The sequence below is a fragment of the Mandrillus leucophaeus genome, unplaced genomic scaffold, assembly GCF_000951045.1.
Source record: "Mandrillus leucophaeus isolate KB7577 unplaced genomic scaffold, Mleu.le_1.0 Scaffold64, whole genome shotgun sequence".
Lineage (NCBI taxonomy): Eukaryota > Metazoa > Chordata > Mammalia > Primates > Cercopithecidae > Mandrillus > Mandrillus leucophaeus.
Window position 1 is genome coordinate 5,065,404 of NW_012106919.1, and position 22,119 is coordinate 5,087,522.

Genomic DNA, 22,119 nt, shown 5'->3' on the forward strand with positions numbered 1-22,119 from the left:
GACTCAGTTGTGAGGATCTGATGGGAATTCAGTGTGATGAGCTGGGCTCTGGTCTAAGCTGGTTTATTTGGAAAAAGTTCTTTATAGGTGTGAGAGTGGTTAGCCACCTAGCCAGGACTGCCCTTAAAATGAGCTGTTCTTCCCTAATAGCCTTTCTCCTCTGCTTCCAGGCCTTCCTAGAACGGTACCTCATTGCGGGCCCCACCCTGCAGTATGACAAGGACCGCTGGCTCTCTACACAGTGGAGGCTTGTCAGTGACGAGGCTGTGACTAATGGATTACGGGATGGAATTGTGTTCGTCCTTAAGTGCTTGGACTTCAGCCTCGTAGTCAATGTGAAGAAAATTCCATTCATCATACTCTCTGAAGAGTTCATAGACCCCAAATCTCACAAATTTGTCCTTCGCTTACAGTCTGAGACATCAGTTTAAAAGTTCTATATTTGTGGCTTTATTAAAAAAAAAGAAGAAAATATATAGAGAGATATATATCTATGCCAGAGGGGTGTCTTTTTTAAAAAATTCGTCATTGCTGACTGAAACTGGCAGATGATTGACCAGTATCCTTTGACCATCTGCACTTTATTTGGAAGGAACCAGGGGTTGTCCACCCTGAGAAAAAGTGACTGATGACATCTGACTTTTGTCGATGAGACTTCTCAAGAAGCCGTTCCCTGGAGCTTCTGTTACAGCTGTAAACCAAAGTGGAGCTGGTGCTTCTTGGGAGCCTCGCCTTACAACAACTAGTTCCTGCCTTTCGTCCAGTACCACGTCCCCCGTTGCTTCTGGTCAGCCCACTTGTAGACTTCCAGGGGACATATCTTTATTCTGTTTCAGGAAACCAGTCACGACACGTCCACATATGTATTTGTGTATGTTAATGTCCAGTATCACATCACCCACGAAAGTCGTAGGCAGTTCAGGAGATACCTGCCTTCGTCTTTGTTCTTTGTTGCCTTAGGTTCTTCAGAGAAAGATCACAACAAAAAATGTGCACTGTCGTTTACAGCTATTAAGTGGTTTGATTTTGTTTTTTTCCCAAAGAGAAAACCTACACGCCCTGTTTCTGATCCCACCCCTCTACTGGCTTGAAGCAGGTAGCCCTTTCCCAGCCCTGCAGCTGCCCACCTGGCCTCCATGCCGTCCTGTCCCCACCTGGCTGGCAGCCCTGGCTCTCCATGTGTGCCCTCCAGCTCTTTGTGAAGACTCAAGTCGGTCCCAGCATTGTTTCCATATTGAAGTGCGGGGTGCCCAGCAGGGAAAGCACAGGGAGAGCAGGCAGCGGAAATGCCCCCTTTAGGCTGCAGCAGGAGCCCCACACTGCCCAGTTTTCCTCCCCACTGCTCTACACCAACCAGGGGAGACTAACACTGTGACTCTGGGATTGGCAGGTGCAACTTGGAGCCACTTAATTTCCTGGGGAGGTAAGTCCTCCCCAAGATTATAGCAAGCTGCCCTGCCAAGGGAGACCAAACCATGCCAACCATGCTGGCAACTGCTGCTCTCCGGTCCCTGTGTTTTCTGACCACAGTCACTGTGCAACTCATTGCCTCTGCCACTCAGGACCAGGAAGGGGGCTGGTTTTTGCTCCCACTCTTAGTTGCTGATAAAGTGGGGAGAAGGAAAGTGGACACTCTACAGAGTTTGGGGAAAGGAGAGTAGGGAGCCCATCTTCTTGTCCAGAAAGATTCACCTGTGGTCTGTCTGTTAAACACAGCTGATTTCAGTGGGCTTTCCCCTGGCCCTGGGGGAGCAGACACTGGGTTGTGGGCAGAGGAGCCATCCTGGCGGAGCCCTGCTGCAGGGGAACTCCTTCAGGAGCCCCATCCGGACCTCTTGCACTGGGCTGCCTTTGCCTCCATTTGCCTTCCTATATCTGCAACAAACCTTTGAAAGTGTTCACTCTTGTTTTTCCCAGTATTTTGGGTAATCAGCCACCTTGCTGTAGTACAGGGTGACTCTTTGTATGTGTGCACACCCCCTTACTCCCTTACTGCTTCATGCACTCCACAAGTGGTACAGTATTTTGTGTCATTGTAAAAATCAAAATTGGCTTTGGATCTTTGTAATACACCTGTACCTGAAAAAGTAAACAACATTCTTCAATCACCAGCCTTCAGCTTGAAAAGACATGCTGGAGAAGAAGGAAGGGGGAGCCCATAGGTGTGGCAGGGAGCCAAGATGTACTATTCAACTATGTGGTTCTGTTTATAAAAAACACATACCATGGAACCATGGTGTTTTGTTCTTAGTTTTTGCTGTTAGATCCCTTCAAACTGGAAGTTCCTTATAATGTCTTTCTCAGGAAATATTTTGGGAGATGGGGTAAGGGATGGCAAGTGTGAGACGGGCTGTGTCAGAGGTTGCTACATCATGGATACAGAGCAGTTCCAAGTGCCATAAGTGTATATACATATAGTTAATAATGACACTGTTCATCACCATTCTAAAATACTGTTCTTCCAACCCTATCTTAAATGACCAGTCCAGAAGGGGTTAAGCTGGATTCATTTGCTCTGGCATGTGCATTCCCAGCAGGGTGAAGAAAAGTTTAAATTAAAGAATTTATTTTCTCTCTGCCCCTTCCTCTTTCTCCCAGTCTTTGCATAGGAGAATGTCAGACGTTCAGAAATTACTGTTTCTATTTTAAATTGAGTATTGATTTTTTTACATTGACTTTGTATTGAGTTCTTTTTGAAAGAATAACAAAATAAAATGCAGGATCTTTGTAAAGCCTTTGCACTTTCAACCTCTTTATAGCTTGAGTTACTGTTGCAGTGGGAACAATGTAAATGACATTTAAAAGATTTAAGGTTTCAGAAAGCTGCATCCCACAATTGAACACAATGCGTTTTTATTTCAATTCTTGGAACTGGTAGGCTATTCTTTTTAAAAGGGGGTAAACTTTGCCCTAAGGCTAGTAGAACATCCGTTCATATTATAGGAGACAGGATTTCATTTGCCTTAAATGTTTATAGATTTTTTTATAATTTTCAACCTACATTATTAAAATTAGAGCATTGAGTGTTAAAGAACTTAGTGAGGAGTCTATGTCTGAGATTGCCCTCTTCCCTGGTGATGTTTTAACTGGTAGACAATTTGTTTTTAAATGTGTACTTTTGAAGATAGGACAATTTTTATAGTCCATGAACTGAATGTTAAAAAGTTCTGTATGCATTCTCAGAGAGGATTTTAAAGCTATATAGTTCATCAATCCTTTGCATTATCAAAATGTTAAGTCAAATGCATAATACTTTGGCTAAAATTCATAAAGTAAGCCCTAGAGAAAATACTTGACCACCAATTTTTTGCCCAACCCTCATCACCTCCCTTCCCCCACCCCCGCCTCTGTTCTTCCATTTTGACATCTACATAGAAGACAAGTTCTTTATAGCAAATGGTAAGAGGCAGGTGACCTGGTGTGTTTGCTGTGTTGTAGTACATTGCCTGGGGCTTGGGACTCCTTTTTTAATGGAGAGACTGGCTGTGCAGGTGTGTGTTGGATACGGATGAAGTGCTCACCCCTCCCCTCTCTTGAGTAGTTGGTGGTAGATTTCTCTCCCATTTTGCCTCTCATAATCACTTTCGAGTGCATGTATTTACCTAAGGGCTGTAGCTCTGTGGGATGCTACCAGCATATTGGACTGACAGAAATTGATTACCTTGCCACTCCAACCCACGTACTGAGTGAATGTTCCAGCCACTCAGTGAAACCAACAAAAGTGAGTCCTTGGTTTACCTTCCAATCTGGGCCCTGCTGTGTAAGTATCCCTAGGTAGGAATGCATATTTGTTTGTGCGTTTTTATTTCCATATACATGAGCATTTCTCTGAGTGTATTACCCCATGGATAGCACATTTACATGTCAGACGTCTTAACATCTGTGTTATCTGTAGCAGATAGGTGCATAGCTCAACAGATACGTGTGAATGTGTAGATAGCTGAGTGTGTGAGGGTGTCTGTGTTTCTGCAGTCCCCTGTGTTTGAGAGATTACCTAATAACCCTGTGTTTGGGGAGGTCACTCTAAACCAGTGACTTTTCCCTCCCCTGCTTTATTCCTTTCCCTCACTGACACTGGCTTCTCCCCCTAGAGTAAATGGCTTTAGCACAGCACTGTCTTCTGGGGAGCCTGCTGTCCTGCAGGCAAGTCCATTAAACTCTTTCTTGCTTTAGGACTCTGAAAACAGCAAGAAACAAACAAAGAAAGGTCAAGATCTAAGAAAATTACTGCACAAACTTCACTACCCTGGAAGCCTTACTAGATATTTCTTAAGGTAACTTAAAAACTGGGCTTTATTTTTAAAAAGTGATAAGTTAGTTAAAGTAGCACAGAAATGTTAGCATATTTATTTAAATAGTCCTGCAGCAGAGACCCTGCGATTGTAAAGTGAATTAAGTATTTCTGGGTAGTGTTTGTGATTTATGGATTTGTTACCAAAAAACAAAAAAATCACTACTGTGAATTTACTACTATGTAAACTTGTGGTCATATATCATTATAAATAAAATAAGAATTGCTCTTCCGCCCACCGTTCTTGATTGGTATTCAGTGCAGTAGTGAAATGAGATAGTTTAGACACTGTTGAAATGGCTGCATTGAGCTTTAACCAAGTGTATGCTCAGAAAATTCAGTTTGGGATCACATTTTGAGAAAACATGTTTTGGTCAAAGAAAGGAAGGGCTACTAACACATTTATCAGGTATTGTATATTACAGTCCGTGTTCCACACAGCCTTGTTATCCCCACATTCTTTCAAGATAGGAGTTATCTTGGATTTTCAGGTGAAAAAAGGAAGATGAGAGAGGAAGGGGCTTGTCCAAGGTCTCATGGCTGGTTAACAGAATTTCAAACTAGATGTTTGATTCTAAGCCCTCAGTCCACTGTACCTTGAAGTATGGTCTAAATGATTTGGCGCTTCTGGATGTTGAGGAAGGACCTAGAGACACATCCTTGAACTAGAACCTGGCGTGGGAGTTCACTGGGAGGCAGGATCTCTTCTTTCACTTTGGATTTACACCTTGTCCCTTGGAAAGCTTCTCCACTATGCTAGCAAATATCTTAGGATATTTGATGGAAAGAACTTGAGAATCCCCCTTCCTTCTGGAAAACCCAGCCCTGCCAGTGTTGCACCTGCTGCAAGACAGGGATGCTGTTGTTCTGGCAACCCGCCTTTGCTTTTGTCTGGCCCCACCTGCTCCCACTCTGCTGGCTCGGGCAAGATGCGTGCCTTCGGCCTTGGGTGAAGGGAGGTAGGCAGGGTCTTGACCTGGCCTCTCTCTGGTGCCATGGCAACATTATGCCCCGGCCTTCTTCCCTGGTTGAAGTGAGAGGGGCTGTGCCCCATCCTGGGGGGATCTCTAGCCGGAGTCCCTGGCCTGGCCTCCTTGATATAGGTGTTCTCAGCAAGCAGTTTGCGTCCCACTGTTTTTCCCACACTTGCCCCCAAGACTTTGGACAGCGCAGAGGTAAAACAGGGCTCAGAAAACCATTTTTCTCTATTCCCATATGTAGTAAGTTTTGATTCAGTTGTGCATAAACCATGGTTTTCTGCCCTACTGTTTGCTTTCAATGGAAGACAGTAAAGGGAAGATGGTGCTCACGTCTCTCCACATGACATCTCATTAGGAATTAAGATGCAATGGATTAGAAATGTAAAACTTCGGAATAAAATTAAATTTTAGGGCTCTTTAAGTCCCGTTTTCCCGGGTCCTGTTCCATTTCTACGTAGATAACCCAATTTGTTTTGTCTATTAAATAAGTCTCTTTAGTGGGTTGTTTTAGAGTGTCCAACAAAAGAACAGATTCCTAAAGCCAGGTGCAGCACTGTGAAGAGTTTCTTTCAATATGGCACCAAGACTCTACCATTTATGTCTGTCTCAGCTTACAAACATCAGCGTTTTGTCCTTGTCATAGTGGAAGAAAGACATTATTTTAAGCTTTGGGGACAAATGTGACAAACCCCAGGTTTTTATCTTAAAAGTGTCTTTGGCACTTCTTTTGGCACTGAAATGGTATTTGGATAACATTATTTGAATGTACAGTTGTTTGGTTTTGTGTGTGCTTATCTTTATCTGAGCTTTCACTTGTGGGCATGGCATTTTGTTGTAAAGTTGCTCATCATTTAGGAGTGTTTAATTCTAAAAAGCCCTCAGCCTAAGAAAGCTTCGTCTGTGGGGACCGGAGACTGTTGCTCAGGGCATTAGTGACGGGACTTGGGCATCTGATCTGCAGGTGACAAATTTAGTTCAACTCAAGTTGTAGGGAATTTAGACAGTTGCACATCATCGCCATTCTAGGGGCCTTGTAGAAAGACGCGACCGTTGTTTTTCATTTATCAGCACTCCTCAGTTATAGAGGTAATGGAACATTCACTTACTTTTCATCATCATTCTTTAAAAAGGGAACGTACAAAAATCTAAACTTTGGCAATAATTTCTTTTTATAATAGTTTACTTTAATTGAATGCCACACTCCTCTGAGACCCCTAAGTTATGGCGTGATTAACCAAATTTGATTTCCAACAGTCATTTACGACCATAACTATTGCACAGAGTGCAGGATGCCAGCAAAGATGAGGGTGGGGGCAGATACTGGCTCAGTGATTTAACTCACATTATAGATGACCCCTCCTCAACAGAAATGCTACTGAGAGAAACAGAAAGGCCTGGGCCAGGCAGGTCTTATTTGAGAGGAGATTATTTGATAATTGCTTTGGTTAGAAGGACTTTACATTTGCTGATTTCAAGTCCAGCACCAATTTAGAAAGTTCAGAGATGAAACCACCTGTCTTTATCTGACAGAGTCATAACTGTTTGTTTACAAATGTGGCCAGGGACCTTTTTTGTTCTTTCTGATTCGTTAATACTGTGCATTGTAACCAGGAGAGGCAGTTTTGCCAACCAGCCTCTGCTCACGGTCACCATATGTGTATGACAAGGCCTGAGTGAGTTCCTGCATAAACTGGGTAGTGGGCTCTTTTGAGGCATTTTTCAAGCATATACATGAATGAATGACACTACCAGCAACCATCTGTACAAGCTCATTTACTCACATTCATAAGGTTTATGCTATGAAACTTCTTCTCATTGTGATGTCAGTAACAGAGTTAGTGTCTCTGATGGAATACTGTACCTGTCACCCAAGTTATTTTGTTCCTTTTTGGGTCCTCCAGTATAATCCCCACCTCATCCCAATTCACTGTAAAATGTTTTACACATCACATTTTTTATACTGTAAACTTGGAAAATAAATTGAAATATCAAATCGTATCTTGTTTCTTTTCTTCATGTGATTATTTCAATCTAAAAAGTTGCTTACTTTTTCAGGGACATTTTTCACTCTTGCATAATTTTGAGACCTTCAGAATTTCAAGACAACCTGTCATATTTCTATAAAAACCAAGACAATTATGACGGATTGGGAAAGTAGAATACCATTGTAACAAAAACTACTGGTTGTCAATCATTTTACAGTGAAGAAAACATTTTGAATAGATAACTAAAAATGAAATCCTCAGGCTCGAAAACATGGAGATGAAACAGATCTTTTGAGTAAACCAGCAAGTGGAAAGGTGTTTGAGTCAAATAAGAAGAGAGAAAAGTAACAGACCTTGGGTTGATGTGGGAGGTGAATATTGGATTAGTTTTCTGATTATTGGCTTGGGAATTCAAGTTAAATTATCAATTGATTTTAGATAGGTCTATATAAAGGAAATTTGATTATTTGCAAAGAAATATAAAGCTTGTTTTCTGCTAAACTCAACGGTAGAATTTTGACAGCACACAATCAAATTCTTACCTATTGCATGGACAGAAATTAGAGAAATCAATTGACTCGAAGATATTCATTGGATAGATTATTGATAAGCTGTTTTTTTGGGTCATTAAGCAAAATGTGCACAATTTATATCTGCATAAGTAAATGCTGCTAATACACCTTGTGCTATCATTTGGATATTTGTTCCCACCAAATCCCATGTTGAAATTTAATCCCCAGTGCGGCAGTGTTAGGAGGTAGGGTCTAAAGGGAGTGATTTAAGAACTTGGGTCATGGGATGGAGCCTTCATGAACAGATGAATGTCCTCTCTGGAGGAAGTGGGGTGTGAGTGGGTCGCTCTGTTAGTTCCCTGGAGAGCTGGTTGTTAGAAAGAGGCTGGCACCTCCTCTCTCATGCTTCCTCTCTCACCATGTGATCTCTGCACACACTGGTTTTCCTTTACCTTATGCCATGAATGGAAGCAGCCAAGGCTTTCACCTGATGCCCAGTCTTGCAGCCAGCAGAATTGTGAGCCAAGTAAATATTTTTCTTCATAAATAACCCACTCTTAGTTATTCCTTTGTATCCATAAAAACAGACTAAGATACCTTGTAAGCTCTGTTACCCAATAGTGCTGGGGAATTATAGGTATTCTGGTTAACCAATTATTCATCCACCAACTCAATAAATGAGTATCTACTTTGTGATGGGCAAAGTGCTAAGTGCTAGGGATTCTCAGATAAATTCCTTGCCTCTAAAGAGCCTGCAATTTAGTGAAGGGACAAACATGCAAATATATGTTATACCTTAAATGATAAGTGACATGATCCAGGGATGCACAAAGCACAGAGGGGAAGGGGCACCTTCAGGTCACCTAGACAATTGGATAAATGGTGCTATCACCCACCCAAACTAGGACTCCATGAAGAGGAGAAGGAGATGCTTAGGGGAGAAGGCAATGAGTTCAGGTTTTATTGTGTTGAGTCTGAAGTGCTTGTACAACATGAAGTCAAGATGTCCAGAGGCAGTTGAATGAATGTGTCTAAAAATAAGGCAAGGAGTCATGGTTAGAGACTCATATTTGGAGGTAATTAGCACATGGATAGTATTGATGGGCATGATGACATCGTTTTGGAAGAGCGTGCAGAGTTGAGATGCTATGAAACACCATCATTTAAAGAGCAGGCAGAGGAAGAGGGGCTGAAAAGGAAAATAGAGAAGAAATAAGGAGGTAGGACTGGAGCCAGATGATAATGAGCAGAGTCAGAAAAATCAAGATAGGATTTTCAACATTGTCTGAATATTTTCAAAATATGAGTTTAATGACAGAATTAGTTAGCTAGTATTCCACAAAAACTATTGCTCTATTTTCAAAAAATTTGTACAGTGTCTTACACATGTGCTAAAAGATTGAGAAAATAAATTAGAAAATTATACTGCACACTTAACACTAAAACTACCAAGCACAATATAACTTTTAGACAGCTCAGAAGGCACTTTGGAATTTTTTTTCAGTGCCTCAGGGCATCAGTATGAACTCCAATTACTGTTGCCCTGGCCAACTGTGAGAGTACTGATAACTGGAGAGTTAATTGACTGCTGGATAAAGCAATCTTTAATCCAAATGGGAAGGCTCACTAGCAGCTACAGAGAAGGGGTATTCAGATCCCAGCTTAGGCTAGGAAGCTAGCTGACCCAGTCAGAGACATGAACCCATCAGAAAAATGTAAGACCTTTCATCTTTCTAGTTTTCCCCCACCCTCCACTCCTGCTAATGAATATGTGAGACTTACCAACCAGAGGGAAGTTTAGAGAGCAAATCCACCTCCCATCCCAGTTTCCTAATACACTAGAAATGATGGTGACAACTGTACACATTTCAAGTCCTCTCCACAGCCATCCAAAGGCTTGAATATCCATAATGATATGAATGACCATCACTTGAAATAAGTTTAACAGAGCCATGAAAATATGATTTATAAGTTTGCTTCCAAGGCTAGCCTTCCCTAAGAAGGATCGTCTTGGCTGGAGGAGGGATTCCAACTCATGTTCGAGGTATGGAGGGAACTAAATCATTAATCATGTGTCTTCCCTGGGCTCTGATTATAAGGTCACTCTATGCCTGTGAGTTAGAAAGCTGTCAGTTCTGTTACTGTCATAATCAAAGAGAACATAAACTGGTGTTAAGGGATTGTTCACCCCAGACTGCCATGTTCAGGCACTGCCATGACCCTTGATGGTCCAGCAAAGAACAAGATCTGTTCCATGACAGTCAAGACAGTCAACATGGGGATAATTTTCCTCCTGTCTCTGCTAAGTGGGATTGCTGCATTTGAAAAGGCATTTGCTGAATGATACTGCTCCTGATGCAAAGGGAGTGGGAAAAGAGATAATGGAAAAGGGAAAGGAGCTGGTTGGGCGTGGGGCAGAATTGCTTGCTGCCACCTTGTGCTGTCTGTATGGTAGTGGGTAGCTGTGATTTTGTTTTCATCAGAATTGTTTGGAGTTGGGCTATTCATCATCATCATCATCACTGTCATCATTATCCTCATCAGAATTATTATCATCATCGTCGTCATCATCTTCATCATCATCTTCAGTGTTTATCTTTCCAGAAAGCACATCCTCAATCCAGTCCTCCAGCTCCTCAGCAGTTGGAAGATCATCATCATCTGGAATCTCCATCCAGACACTGTCAGCCTGCAGTGAGGGATTAATGAATGAGTGAGTGGATGCATGAAGGCTGAGCCAGACCAGGGGTAGCTGTGCTGAGTAGCTGTGCTGAGTGCCCCCCGACTCTCTCACACTTATTAGGAATGTGCACATTGTTAAATGGAAATGCCAAACAGCAAAACGATATGTGTAATACACTGTTTGTGTTGCATAAAAGGAAATGTGTATTCCATTACCCAGTGGAATATGTATATGACATTTCTGGTAATATACTCATGCAACAACCACCAGTGGTTCCCTCTAGGAATGAGACTAGGGGTTGGGTCAGGGGAGTAGGAAATACTTTTTACTTTGACCTTCTATTCTACTGTTCTGTTTTAAAATGTTTCACTTGAGCATATTTTAAAAGTTAGGTATTATTATTAATTTTAAAGTAGCTTACAAAATAAATGAATGTAGAGTTCCCTAGGTGATTGAACACCTACCAACGGGGAGAAAGACTGCTAACTGGCCCTCATTCTTTTTTTTTTTTGAGATGGAGTTTTGCTCTTGTTGCCCAGGGTGGAGTGCAATGGCATAATCTCAGCTCACTGCTACCTCTGCCTCCTGGGTTCAAGCAATTCTGCCTCCTGGGTTCAAGCAATTCTCTTGCCTCAGCCTCTCAAGTAGTTGGTATTACAGGTGCCCATGACCATCCCTGGCTAATTTTTGTAATAGAGATGGGGTTTCACCATGTTGGCCAGCTGGTCTCAAACTCCTGACCTCAGGTGACCCACCCAGTTCGGCCTCCCGAAGTTCTGGGATTACAGGCATGAGCCACCACGCCTGACTTGGCCCCCATTCTTAAGAGATTCTACCTCAATTAAGTATGGCTCTAATAATCCTCTGTGATCATCCCTTTCTGTCCACTATTTGCCTGGTTGTATCTGTCCCCACTTCAGCTTTATGATGGTGGAGTTGTATCAGATGTCTGGACTGAGATCTAAGATTTCCTCGCATTCTGCCAGTGCACCTCACTAGCCTGTCCCACCCTCACTTCAACAATGCCTGAACTCTGAGGAGAAGCCCCTTACTCGCATATGATTTTCTTCCTTCCCTTCTGCAGGCCTTGTCTCCTGGCTGGGATTCTGGGCCACAATGGCCCCATCACACATTGTACAATGATGGCTCCTGGTGTGGGTTCCCTTTTGTAAAGGACCTTATTGTTTGTTGTTTGGCTTTGGGGGTAAATACAGGAGAGTTTACTTGAGGGGAAAGTTCCAAATCAGTGATTCAGGAAAGGCTGGTCCCATAGGCAAGAAAACGTGTCCATGGAAGGGAGCCATGTAACCACAGATTGGAACTGGCTTGGAGACCAGGCGTGGAACACACTGGCAAGTTTCCTTGAGCAGGACCCCCGCCCTCTTCTGAAGAGACTGGACTCCTGTAGATGCTCTCACAATCTAGGCTGTGTAGCAGAACACAGGGCAGGCCAAGGGTGCCTGAGCAAGCCTTCATAGGGGATACTCACATCTGTGACATTCACCACCCCAATCTGTGGCCTGAATAGGTCAATCTTGAAAGTCTTCTCCCAATAGGCAACGAGCTGCAGCAACAAAAAAATAAGATTAGACAGCAGGCAGAGGGCATTCTCTGTTAAGGACCCACCCACCGTCCCATCGCAGTAACTAGGTCACCATTGGTTAAAGGTCTTCAAAACAGCTGTGGGCACTTAGCAAATTGAAGACTTGGCCCCAGCCTTCAAGCACTTCAAATAAGCATTAAATAAAAGATGACATAGCATAAATTATGGAAACATGTGTCTACAGCTGTAAGAGAGAAAATTATAGAGGTGGTCTAATGTTGCTTTCCAAATTACTTGTGGCTGTTTTATAGTTTGTAGAGCCATTTCCCTCCACCTCTTTTTTAATGTCCCATTTTTAAAAATACCTTATCTTGTGCTACATGAGATAGCTGGGAAAGCCATGATGGGTCATAAGTTGCCGAGTAAGAAGAAGGCTTCTTCATTCAACCAGGCTTGGACTCCATGTGGACAAATCTCTGATTGGGGCAAAAATAGAGGAGCAAGGGACCACAGGATTTTTTTTTTTAATGGAGATGCTCAGTGGTAGAAAATCTCCTATGCAAATATATGGCCTAGTGGGGACTAGGGATAATCAGGAATCTGGAAATCAGAATAGTCTGAAGATTTCTTCTTTGCAAAAACCAAGGCAAACACATAGAACTGGCCAGAAGAGAGGCTGGGCGCGGTGGCTCACGCCTGTAGTCCCAGCACTTTGGGACTGGAGTCAGGGAGTTTGAAACCAACCTGAGCAACATAGTGAGACCTTGTCTCTACAAGAAATTTTAAAAATTAGCTGGGCATGGTGGCACACACCTATAGTCCCAACTGCTCAGGAGGTTGAGGCAGGAGGATCGCTTGAGCCTGGGAACTTAAGGCTGCAGGAAGTTGAGATTATGCCACTGCACTCCAGCCTGGGTGACAGAGTGAGACCCTGTCTCAAAAAAAAAAAAAAAAAAAAAAAGAACGGGCCAGGAAAACTGCAACCCATCTGCAAGCTTGTATAACAAAATAGTCACATAAACTAGAAACACAACCAGGCAGAAGCTATATCAACAAAACTGTACTGTATGCAGTCTTATATGGCCATGACTTTGTTATAACTACCCAGTGCTACGACAGTGGTCTCAAGTGTCACAGAAGCCTCTGCCTTTGATTCACCCCGCTCCTCTACATAGGGCTGATTTTCAGGACCCTTGAGATGCCTCTCAATTTTCTCTATTTAATCACAGTATCATCAGTCATGACCTATGCAACTAATGATAATTCCTGCAAGATAAAGTCATCATTCATAACCTAATGATAACTAAACTTGTACTGATTACTGCAATAAGCTTTTACCTAAAGCAGTAGGTAGACCAAGTTTTAGCATCATGTAGACCTAGATTGGAATATCACATCTATCACTCACTAGCTTTAACCTTCCCAGCTATCATTCTCTCCACCTTGTGACAGGGATTATAATAGTACCTACTTCACAGCGTTGTTGAGAGGATTGCTGTGATGAGGCATGTAAAGCATTACTATAGTTCCATGCATACAGTAGAGTCTATCAGCTATGCTTATTGTCAGTACCAGTACTTATTATCAGTACCAGAACCAGTACCAGGGTTCAATTCATGTAGTGTACAAATTCTGTTTATTCTTTTTAAAAACATATAAGTATAATCAAAGCTTTCGGGCCACTAATCATGGACACTAGCAAAAGTGTGGACTTTAAGGTTCTTTCACATTCATCGGAGGCTAGACACTATGCTAGGTCCTGGGGAGAACATGATGAACATGACAGGCATAGGCTCTCTTTCTCTCCACAAAGTTCTGAACTCGCTGAAAAATGTTCATCTCTGATTTTTATTTCTTGGTAATTCAGGTGGCCTCAGAACGATGGTCCCCACCCAGAAAGTAAAAGTAGTTCTGGGGACAGGGAGTGCAGTGATGAGGGGTAGCTCTGGAGCTGCCGCCAAAGGAGTTTACCCTGCCCACTTGGGTGGGTCCCCGAGGGTCAAGGGTTTTCAACTCCTGGTTTCAACTTCAGGGAGTAAGCCTCATCCTTTCAGGGTCAGCACCAGGCCCCAAGTTCAATACTGCCCCAAGGGCCAAGACCTCCCACATTGGATGGGGGCTGTCACTGGGTTTCTTCAAGTGCTCCCGCCTATTTCACCTCCTTGGATGCTAAACGCAATCATGAGGCTGTGACAGCAACTGAGGGTGGGGCACTGGCCGGAGCCACTCACCAGAGGAAAGTCGTCGGGGTCGATCCACAGGATGCTCAGGTCGGGGTTGTCGGTATTGTCCCGGGCAACCTGTTTCAGGATCTCCAGGAATTCGTAGCCATCTGAAGCAGGATTCAAGAGAGTTGAGTAACCCCTGCACACACACAGCTTCTAACGTGGAGAGCAGAGTGCGGTTTTTCCACGAGGACTTCTTAGGCCATTTGGTGCTTACCCTCAATTATAGGATTATTCTATAGAATGAGTCAGATGAGAGCTCCAGGCACAAAGCAGCTTATACAAAGGAAACAATAAAAAATTTGAACAAAGGATTAAAGGTTCACAGAGAACTGGCCGGTTTTTCACTGGAAGCCAAACTTCATTTGTGAAAAATGCCCAGCTTTGGGTCAGAAAGTCAGTCCCAGAACAGAGAAACTGCTGCCTGTCCTCACTGATCCCGTGCCATCTCTTGAAACAGATACTTTGCTGTCCCTTAGAGTCCCAATAACATCTGCTGTATAGACCAAGAATGTTTAAGCCTGGACCCTTAGTTTTCTACAACCAGGAATTGCTAAAACCTTCAAACCAAACGAGCATCTGATTTACAGTTGGTTTCACAGCTCTGAGATAGTAAACGCGGCTTCCCTCCCTCCCTCCATCCCTCCCTCCCTCCCTCCGTATTTCCTTGTATACTGGGCCCTCCCTCTGTTCAGTCAGCAGCAGTCATTGCCCTAGGGGCGGGATGATTCATAAGAAAAGCAGAGAGGAGCTTTATAAGTTTCAAGAACACAAACTTCTTAGCTTTAAAAGCCTAAACCTTGAAGGACTGTGAGCATACAACTTTTGCCATAAACAAAAATTATAGGAGAATATTTAGTAAGAGATAGCATACTCTCAACCCTCAGCACCACTCCCCAGCCCCCAGCTAGAAACTGAAAAAATGGTTTAGATTCTGGAAGATCCCTGAGAATACTAAACTGCGCCTGTGTGTGTGTGCGTGCGTGTGTGTGTGCGTGTGCATGTGTGCACGTGCGTGTGTGTGTGCATGTGCAGAAACACAAGCCATGTGTGCATGTGTGTCCATGTACAGAATCTCCATTGTTTCCGGGAATCCCAGGGTATAGAAGACCCATGATTTGTTTCAGAATTAAACTTAGGCAAATGAAAAGATCCCAGAATCCCCTAAAGAACCCCCTAGTATAGGAGCACTAGGGCAGAAGAGCCTGTCGAAAGGCTCCATGGAGTTGTCTTGTCATTCTGAGGAACTTGGACAGATGACGATGACCCCTACCAGATGTGCACCCCACTCAGCTATGCCTGGGAACCAGAGAGACCCTGGATCCCTCGGGATGGTGGAATTGGGGTGGAGGACCTTTAATTATCAGCCCCAGCTTCCACCACTCAGTGGTATACACTCAAAATTGAAATTTAGGTTCAGTTCTAAATAATAAAGTTACAGTTCTTGCATAGCTGAATTCGTGGCTTGAAATTTATACCTTGAATATAAGTAACTCACCAGCTATTTGGGAATTCAATTAACTGTGTTTTCTTTGCAAAGTTTTTTTCTTTTGCCTGGAATCTCAGCAAACTTGAGCTCCTCCCTATGGCCTCTGTTTAGCAAGCCTCTCCTCTCTCCAGGAATGCTAGCTTTTGTTTGGCTCTTTTGGACTCTTGGTAAAAGTTTTTTTCTACACTTCCTTATCTCTAATGCATTCCAGGCAAAACTCATACTATTCTTAGCAACTCTACTTTGAGTTTTTGAGTTGGTGTAGTCACTGTTGCTAGCTCACACTGAAGATTCAGGCTGAGCCCCCTTAGGCCTTACTACGTGGGAAGCACAGCGACCTCTAGTGGAGAAGTTCCTTTTTTGGGGGGGGGGCGGTCTCTGTTGCCCAGGCTGGAGTGTGTGATGGGAACATAGCTCACTGCAGCCTTGACCTCCCAGGCTCAAATGATCCTCCTGTGTCAGCCTCACAAGTAGCTAAAACTACAGATGCATGCCATTATGCCCAGCTAGTTTTTAAAATTTTATTGTTTTATTTTGTAGAGACAGGGATCTCACATTGTTGCCCAGGTTGGTTTTAAAGTCCTGGGCTCAAGTGATCCTGCCTCAGCTTTCCAAAGTGCAGGATTACAGACTTGAGTCACTATGTCAGGCCTAGAAGTGGTCTTTATGGCTGGTGTCCACTTCTTGCAGAGATACAGAGTGGACTTGGGTAATCTTTTAATCTGTGCTCATAACCATATTGCAAATGAGATTATGACAGACACCGGAGACTGACAGGGCCCTAAGCATTAGAGTTCATTTATCTGTAATTGCGGGGCTGGGGGCAAAGTGGGGTAGGGGCATTACTCCTGCTGCCTGTAGGTGGAACTGAGAAGGTCCGGCCCCTCCAGTGTATCACTGGCTGCCAGGTGTGGACGCTATGGGTTCTCCTTTGGCCATATGTCTGTCACAGGAGAGGGAAATATGGTGCCGCCTTGGTTATCTGTAGAGATAGGAATCATAATACAAAGACCACAAGGAGGAATTCCTCCAAAACAACTTCAGTTACTATTTTTAGCTGCAGAAAATAAAGAAATGATAATCAATGAGGTGACACTGCTAGTACTTTGGAAGATGAGAGAGAGTCAAGCATAAAAGGGACATGACAAATCTGAAATTCACAAAGAGGATGAAATGCAACAACACAGACTCAAATGAAAGTAGAAAGCAAACTTGTGGTGCAAGAGACTGATTCACATAAAGAAAAGGAGAGTCTAGGTAGGCACAAGTGTTGTGGAGGGACAGGATCTGTGACCCAGAACTACAAGCTGAATACACAACAGAGCGCTGTTGTTTTCTTATGGGAAAAACTCTCTTAACATTGGGATTCATCAAAAGGAATGTGGTATACAAGAACATACCTACTACATTCCTATTTGACATTCTAGAGCAGGTTAAGAGACGAAAAGAAAAACTGAACTGTGCAAGAAAAATCAAATGGATTGTAGTATTTATGTAAACGAGCAAAGCCAAAAGCGTGGCCTAAAGCCCATTTTCAAGAAAATAAAAAGATTTTTGTAAGGAGAATATTCTTTGTGTCTATGGAGAAGCAAAGAAATCTCAAAAACCATTCCCAGAATAAATTAATAAATAAGGTTGACATTAAAGCTGAAAAAGTTTCCTCTAGATCCAAGGGCAGGTTTCTGATGTTCAGGGTGATGAACTCTGTAATGGACAATGTCTGTGTCCCCGAATACTTTTAATGACAGAACAGAGCCCATTCTTCAGGGAGTCAACCCAGCATAGCCCTTAAACACACAGACTCTGGGGCCAAATGACCTTGGCCAAGGTCCTGGATGTACCCTTAGAGTGTGACTTAGAGCAAGTTATTTAATGTTTGTCTCCTTATCTGTAAAACAGGAATGATGACAATGATAGCATCTACTTCACTGGGTAGTTGTGAGTTAAATTAATCAGTTTTCCTGCAGCACTTGGACAGTGCCTGGCATAGAGTAAGGTTTAGCCATTATTTTACTTAAATTACCTGACATTCTATATTCAAAGGCAAGGAAGCTAGCTGGAACTGCCTAAGCCTGGCCGTTCCTCTGTTCATTTACCACATCGGTATTAAGTTCAGTGATCTGGGCACCGGGAGTGGGGTGGAGGCAGTCTTGGACCCACGTGGTAGAGAACATGCCCACAGAAAACTACATCACAAGACAGTACAGCGTGGGGCAGTTCCTTCCGGCTCCTGTTGCTGATTCTGTGACCAAAGGCTTCAGGGATGGCTGTGCCAGCTGGTGTGACCACGAGAACCCTGCCTTGATAACTGGGTCAGGAAAAGGTTTAATTCCTTTGCTTTTAAGGTATTAGCTTGTATGGATATTCCTGATCAAAGGCTTACGAGCCTCCAGGGCTCTCCCCTCTTCAGACCCCAGCCTTGAGTGCAGACCTGTTAAAATGGATTCTCATTAATCTGTGAAAGTGAGTTAAGGCAGCTAACCTGGTCTCACATGTATTCAGTTGCTAAAATTGTAACTTACAAGTTCAATTTTTTCCAGAGAGAGCCTCTGTTTCTTTGTAAAACTGGCAGGTCCCCTGGAAAAGAGAAACGTTCTCTGTGGATCCTCCCTTTTTGACCAGGAAGGCAGGTGTTGGAAGCCGCGTTTCACTTTAGTAATTCAATGTTGAGCAAGAACTAGTCCACCGTTAAAATTACATGGATGAATGACTGAGTTTAAAATGAGTAAATGTTTCCTTTATCAGTGGTAGACATGGCTTGGAGGCCTTCCAAGACTGTGGTCATGCATGTTTCAGAAGGAATATAGCCCATACTTCAAAAAAGTATATAGAGAAAAAGGGGGAAATACTATTCAGAGATGTGTAGGCTAATAGTTATCTAGACATAGCAAGTAGAGGACTAGTCTCTGCAGTCATCAGAAAAGCATCAGTTCTCAAAATGAGAAGAGACCCCGACAACCCAGACATTCCAAACATCCAGGTAGGTGAATAGCCCCCACTCAAAACATTTGTATCTTTTGAATATTTCCGGGACTGAGACCCTTCGACATTGCTAAAGGCTGACTACAGAGTTGATCATTGTAACAGCCAAGAATCTTATCCTTGCATCCAATTGAAATCTCCTTTTATACACATGACGTTTACTCCCCAATTTCTTCCTTTATGGACACTAGACATTGTTCTTTTTTGTTGTGTTTTGAGATGGAGTCTCGCTCTGTTCCCCAGGCTGAAACGCAGTGGTGCAACCACGGCTCACTGCAGTCTTGACTTCCCAGGCTCAAGTGATTCTCCCATCTCAGCCTCCTAAGTAGCTGGGACCAGAGGCACACGTCACCACGCAGTTAATTTTTAAATTATTATTTGTAAAGATGAAGTTTCTCTGTGTTGTCCAGGCTGGTCTTGAACTCCTGGGCTCAAGCGATACTCCCACCTCAGCCTCCCAGAGTGCTGGGATTATAGGCGAAAGCCACCACGCTCAACCAGGACACACGACATTGTTCTCCACATGCAGAAAGTCTATAATCACGCTGCTCCAGCCTTTATCTTCTGAGTGTCTATTGAACACTTACTGGGTACTGAGTACTTTCGCATTTGATTTTTACAACTCGTCTTGATGGAGGTTAGGAAGATTTTATCATCTCCATTTTAAAGGGGATGGAATTAAGACCCAAGGGGAGCAAATGACTTGCCCAGCATCACACGGGAGCAAATGGTAGAGTTGGGAGTTGAACTCAGGTCTTAAGTCTGCACGTCTGGCGCCACTTCCACTGTCTCCTACCCTCTGAGGTCTCCTCCCTCCTACCAGTGTTGCTGCCATCTTCCTTCCTCGAGTTTGTGCTTGAGATTTTTAAGCCCAGTGTGAAAGCTTCAACATCAGGGAAGCAGGGGCTGGGACTCTGAGGAAACTGTCCATGGGGTCAGCGCCAGGGCTGGCGGGCTGGCCTCTACCTTCCCATGGAAGAGTCCCATCCCCTCCTTCAAACCACACTGCCAAGCCCTCGCCTCCCAGCAGCTGCAGTATGGTGGGTTGGCTAACTCAGGGATGGCTCTGAGTGGGACTGGCGTCTCAGAGATGGATGTAAATAAAGAGACCTGGAGCTGTGAGAACTGCAACTCCTCTCCTGCCACTCAGGCTTGGAGTCCTGAGAGGCCATGACCCACAGCCAAGGGATGCACGTTGAACCAGGAGGTTTCCCACGGCAAGCGAGTGGCCTCTGGGAATCACATCTTTGTGGGAGGAGAAACTGGTGATTATCCTCTCCTGTTTCCCTGGCAGGGACTGATGGGAATGAGCCTTCACCAAGCCCTAGGGGACCGGTCCCAGGCCAGGCACAGCCAAGTCAGGAGCCAAGGCCACATTCGGCAGAGGCTCGTGTGTCTCAGACCAAGCAGCAGCCTAGGAGCGAACAGGCCCACAGCACGCTGGCTGTGCTCACTCCACAAAGGCACTGAAAGGGACCCTTCCTGACTCCATGCCGTGGGAAGTTCTGGGCCTCAGGGTCTCTGCTCCTGTGAGGAGAGGCCTGAGCTTGGGGGGGCCAAGCTCTTAGAGTGGGGTCCTGCCCTTACTTGTGTGGCAGGTGGACAGATAAACGGCCGGGGCTGGAACCACAGAGCTTAGAGGTTGTGTCTAAAGAGGGCACTGGGTCTGGAGTTTAAAACCTTGCACAGGTCGCTTAACCGCTCCCCTTTCGTCTCCTCCTCTGAAAGTGGAGAGAACAGCAGCCACATGACCTCTCAGGCATGTTGACATAATGAGATGCTCTCAGCATGTGGGTTGGGTAAAGTGTGTAGGGAGACACAGGCAGAAGGGCCTCGTAAAGACTTCCTCTGTCTTCTTCCTTTTTCTCCTCCACCCCCATCACACTCTTAATCATTTTAAGGCTTTTTTTTTTTTTTTTCCCACTACTTTGATCCTTCATTGATGGGAAGGGTTTTTGTTTGTTTGTTTTGTTTTGTTTTGTTTTTGAGATGGAGTCTCACTCTGTCACTGAGGCTGGAGTGCAATGGTGTGGTCTTGGCTCACTGCAACCTCTGCCTCCTGGGTTCAAATGATTCTCCTGGGTTCAAATGATTCTCCTGCATCAGCCTCCCAAGTAGGTGGGACTACAGGTATATGCCACCACGCCCAGCTAAGTTTTGAATTTTTAGTAGAGACGGGGTTTCACTATGTCGGCCAGGCTGGTCTCGATCTCCTGACCTTGTGATTCACCTGCCTGCAATTCAAAAGTGCTGGGATTACAGGCGTAAGGGTTTTGTTTGTTTGTTTGTTTTCATCAGGCAGGTATGATCTGAGTTCCCACAACATCTTAAGCCCAGAGCCAAGGGCTGAGACACAAGGGTGTATAGGACAGGTCCTCTCTCAGAAAGGCCTTGTTGGTCTCTAGGCCAGAGCACACTCAATAAGTATGGAATCCTCAAAAAGCAGCCCAGCATCTGAACTGGACCCTTTAGGAAACCTCAGAGGGACAGACAAGGCCGGGAGCTCTCCTCTCATAAGATGGAATTGCCAAGAAGTCACTCGTGAGAGTCAAACATCCGCGTAGGACAGGGGACATTGTCTGGGCCCCACGGCTGTGAGACGGCACTTGAGACATGTGAATATGCTACCACTCCTTACCACAGCCCTCTTTCTCTGCCTGTCTTCTGGCCCTAAGATCCCGGAATTGGTGAAAAAGTCAAATGACACGGTGTTGTGATGAAGAGAAGCTTAAGCTGGTGGTTACAGAGCCCAGACTTGGGGCTGGACTGCTAGGTTTGAATCCCAGTTCTATCACTGATTAGCCATGTGAGCTGGGGACATTATTTAACTTCTTCGTCCCTGTATTTTCTCATCTGTACACCGGGGAAGATGATAAAAACAGCACCTAACACGTTGGGTTGTTGCGAAGGTTAAATATGTTGATACTTGTTAAGTGCTTGGAATAACATTCAACACATAGCAAGAACCAGGCCAGGCACAGTGGCTCACGCCCATAATCCCAGCACTTTGGGAGGCTACTGAAAATACAAAACTTAGCCAGGTGTGGTGGCCCATGCCTCTAATCCCAGCTACTCGAGAGGCTGAGGCAGGAGAATCGCTTGAACCCAGGAGGTGGAGGTTGCAGTGAGCAGAGATGATGCCACTGCACTCCAGCCTGGGCAATCGAGGGACACTCTGTCTCAAAAAAAAAGAAAAGAAAAGAAAAGAAAGAAAGAGAGAGAGAGAGAGAGAAAGAAAGAGAGAGAGAGAGAGAAAGAAAGAAAGAAAGAAAGAGAGAAAGAAAGAAAGAAAAAAGAAAGAGAGAGAGAGAAAGAAAGAAAAGAGAGAGAGAAAGAAAGAAAGAAAGAAAGAGAGAAAGAAAGAAAGAAAGAAAGAAAGAAAGAAAGAAAGAAAGAAAGAAAGAAAGAAAGAAAGAAAGAAAGAAAGAA

General features: G+C 44.0%; 2 protein-coding genes across 3 annotated transcripts in view; one reads left to right on the forward strand and one right to left on the reverse strand.

Moving 5' to 3' along the window:
• VANGL1 (VANGL planar cell polarity protein 1) overlaps positions 1 to 7,264 on the forward strand; it is a 55,516-nt gene extending 48,252 nt beyond the window's left edge. The window contains exon 8 of the mRNA XM_012000820.1: positions 171 to 7,264. Coding sequence (XP_011856210.1) covers positions 171 to 431 — 261 coding nt within the window. The 3' untranslated portion in view covers positions 432 to 7,264. The remainder of the gene's footprint in view (positions 1 to 170) is intronic.
• A 1,776-nt stretch (positions 7,265 to 9,040) lies between these two features.
• The window catches only part of CASQ2 (calsequestrin 2 (cardiac muscle)), a 70,787-nt gene continuing 57,708 nt past the window's right edge, over positions 9,041 to 22,119 (reverse strand). For both annotated transcript variants that reach the window (XM_012000822.1, XM_012000821.1), the window contains 3 exons: positions 14,226 to 14,326; positions 11,941 to 12,015; positions 9,041 to 10,457 (listed from right to left, as the gene is read on the reverse strand). In XM_012000822.1, coding sequence (XP_011856212.1) covers positions 10,269 to 10,457; positions 11,941 to 12,015; positions 14,226 to 14,326 — 365 coding nt within the window. In that variant the 3' untranslated portion in view covers positions 9,041 to 10,268. The remainder of the gene's footprint in view (positions 10,458 to 11,940; positions 12,016 to 14,225; positions 14,327 to 22,119) is intronic.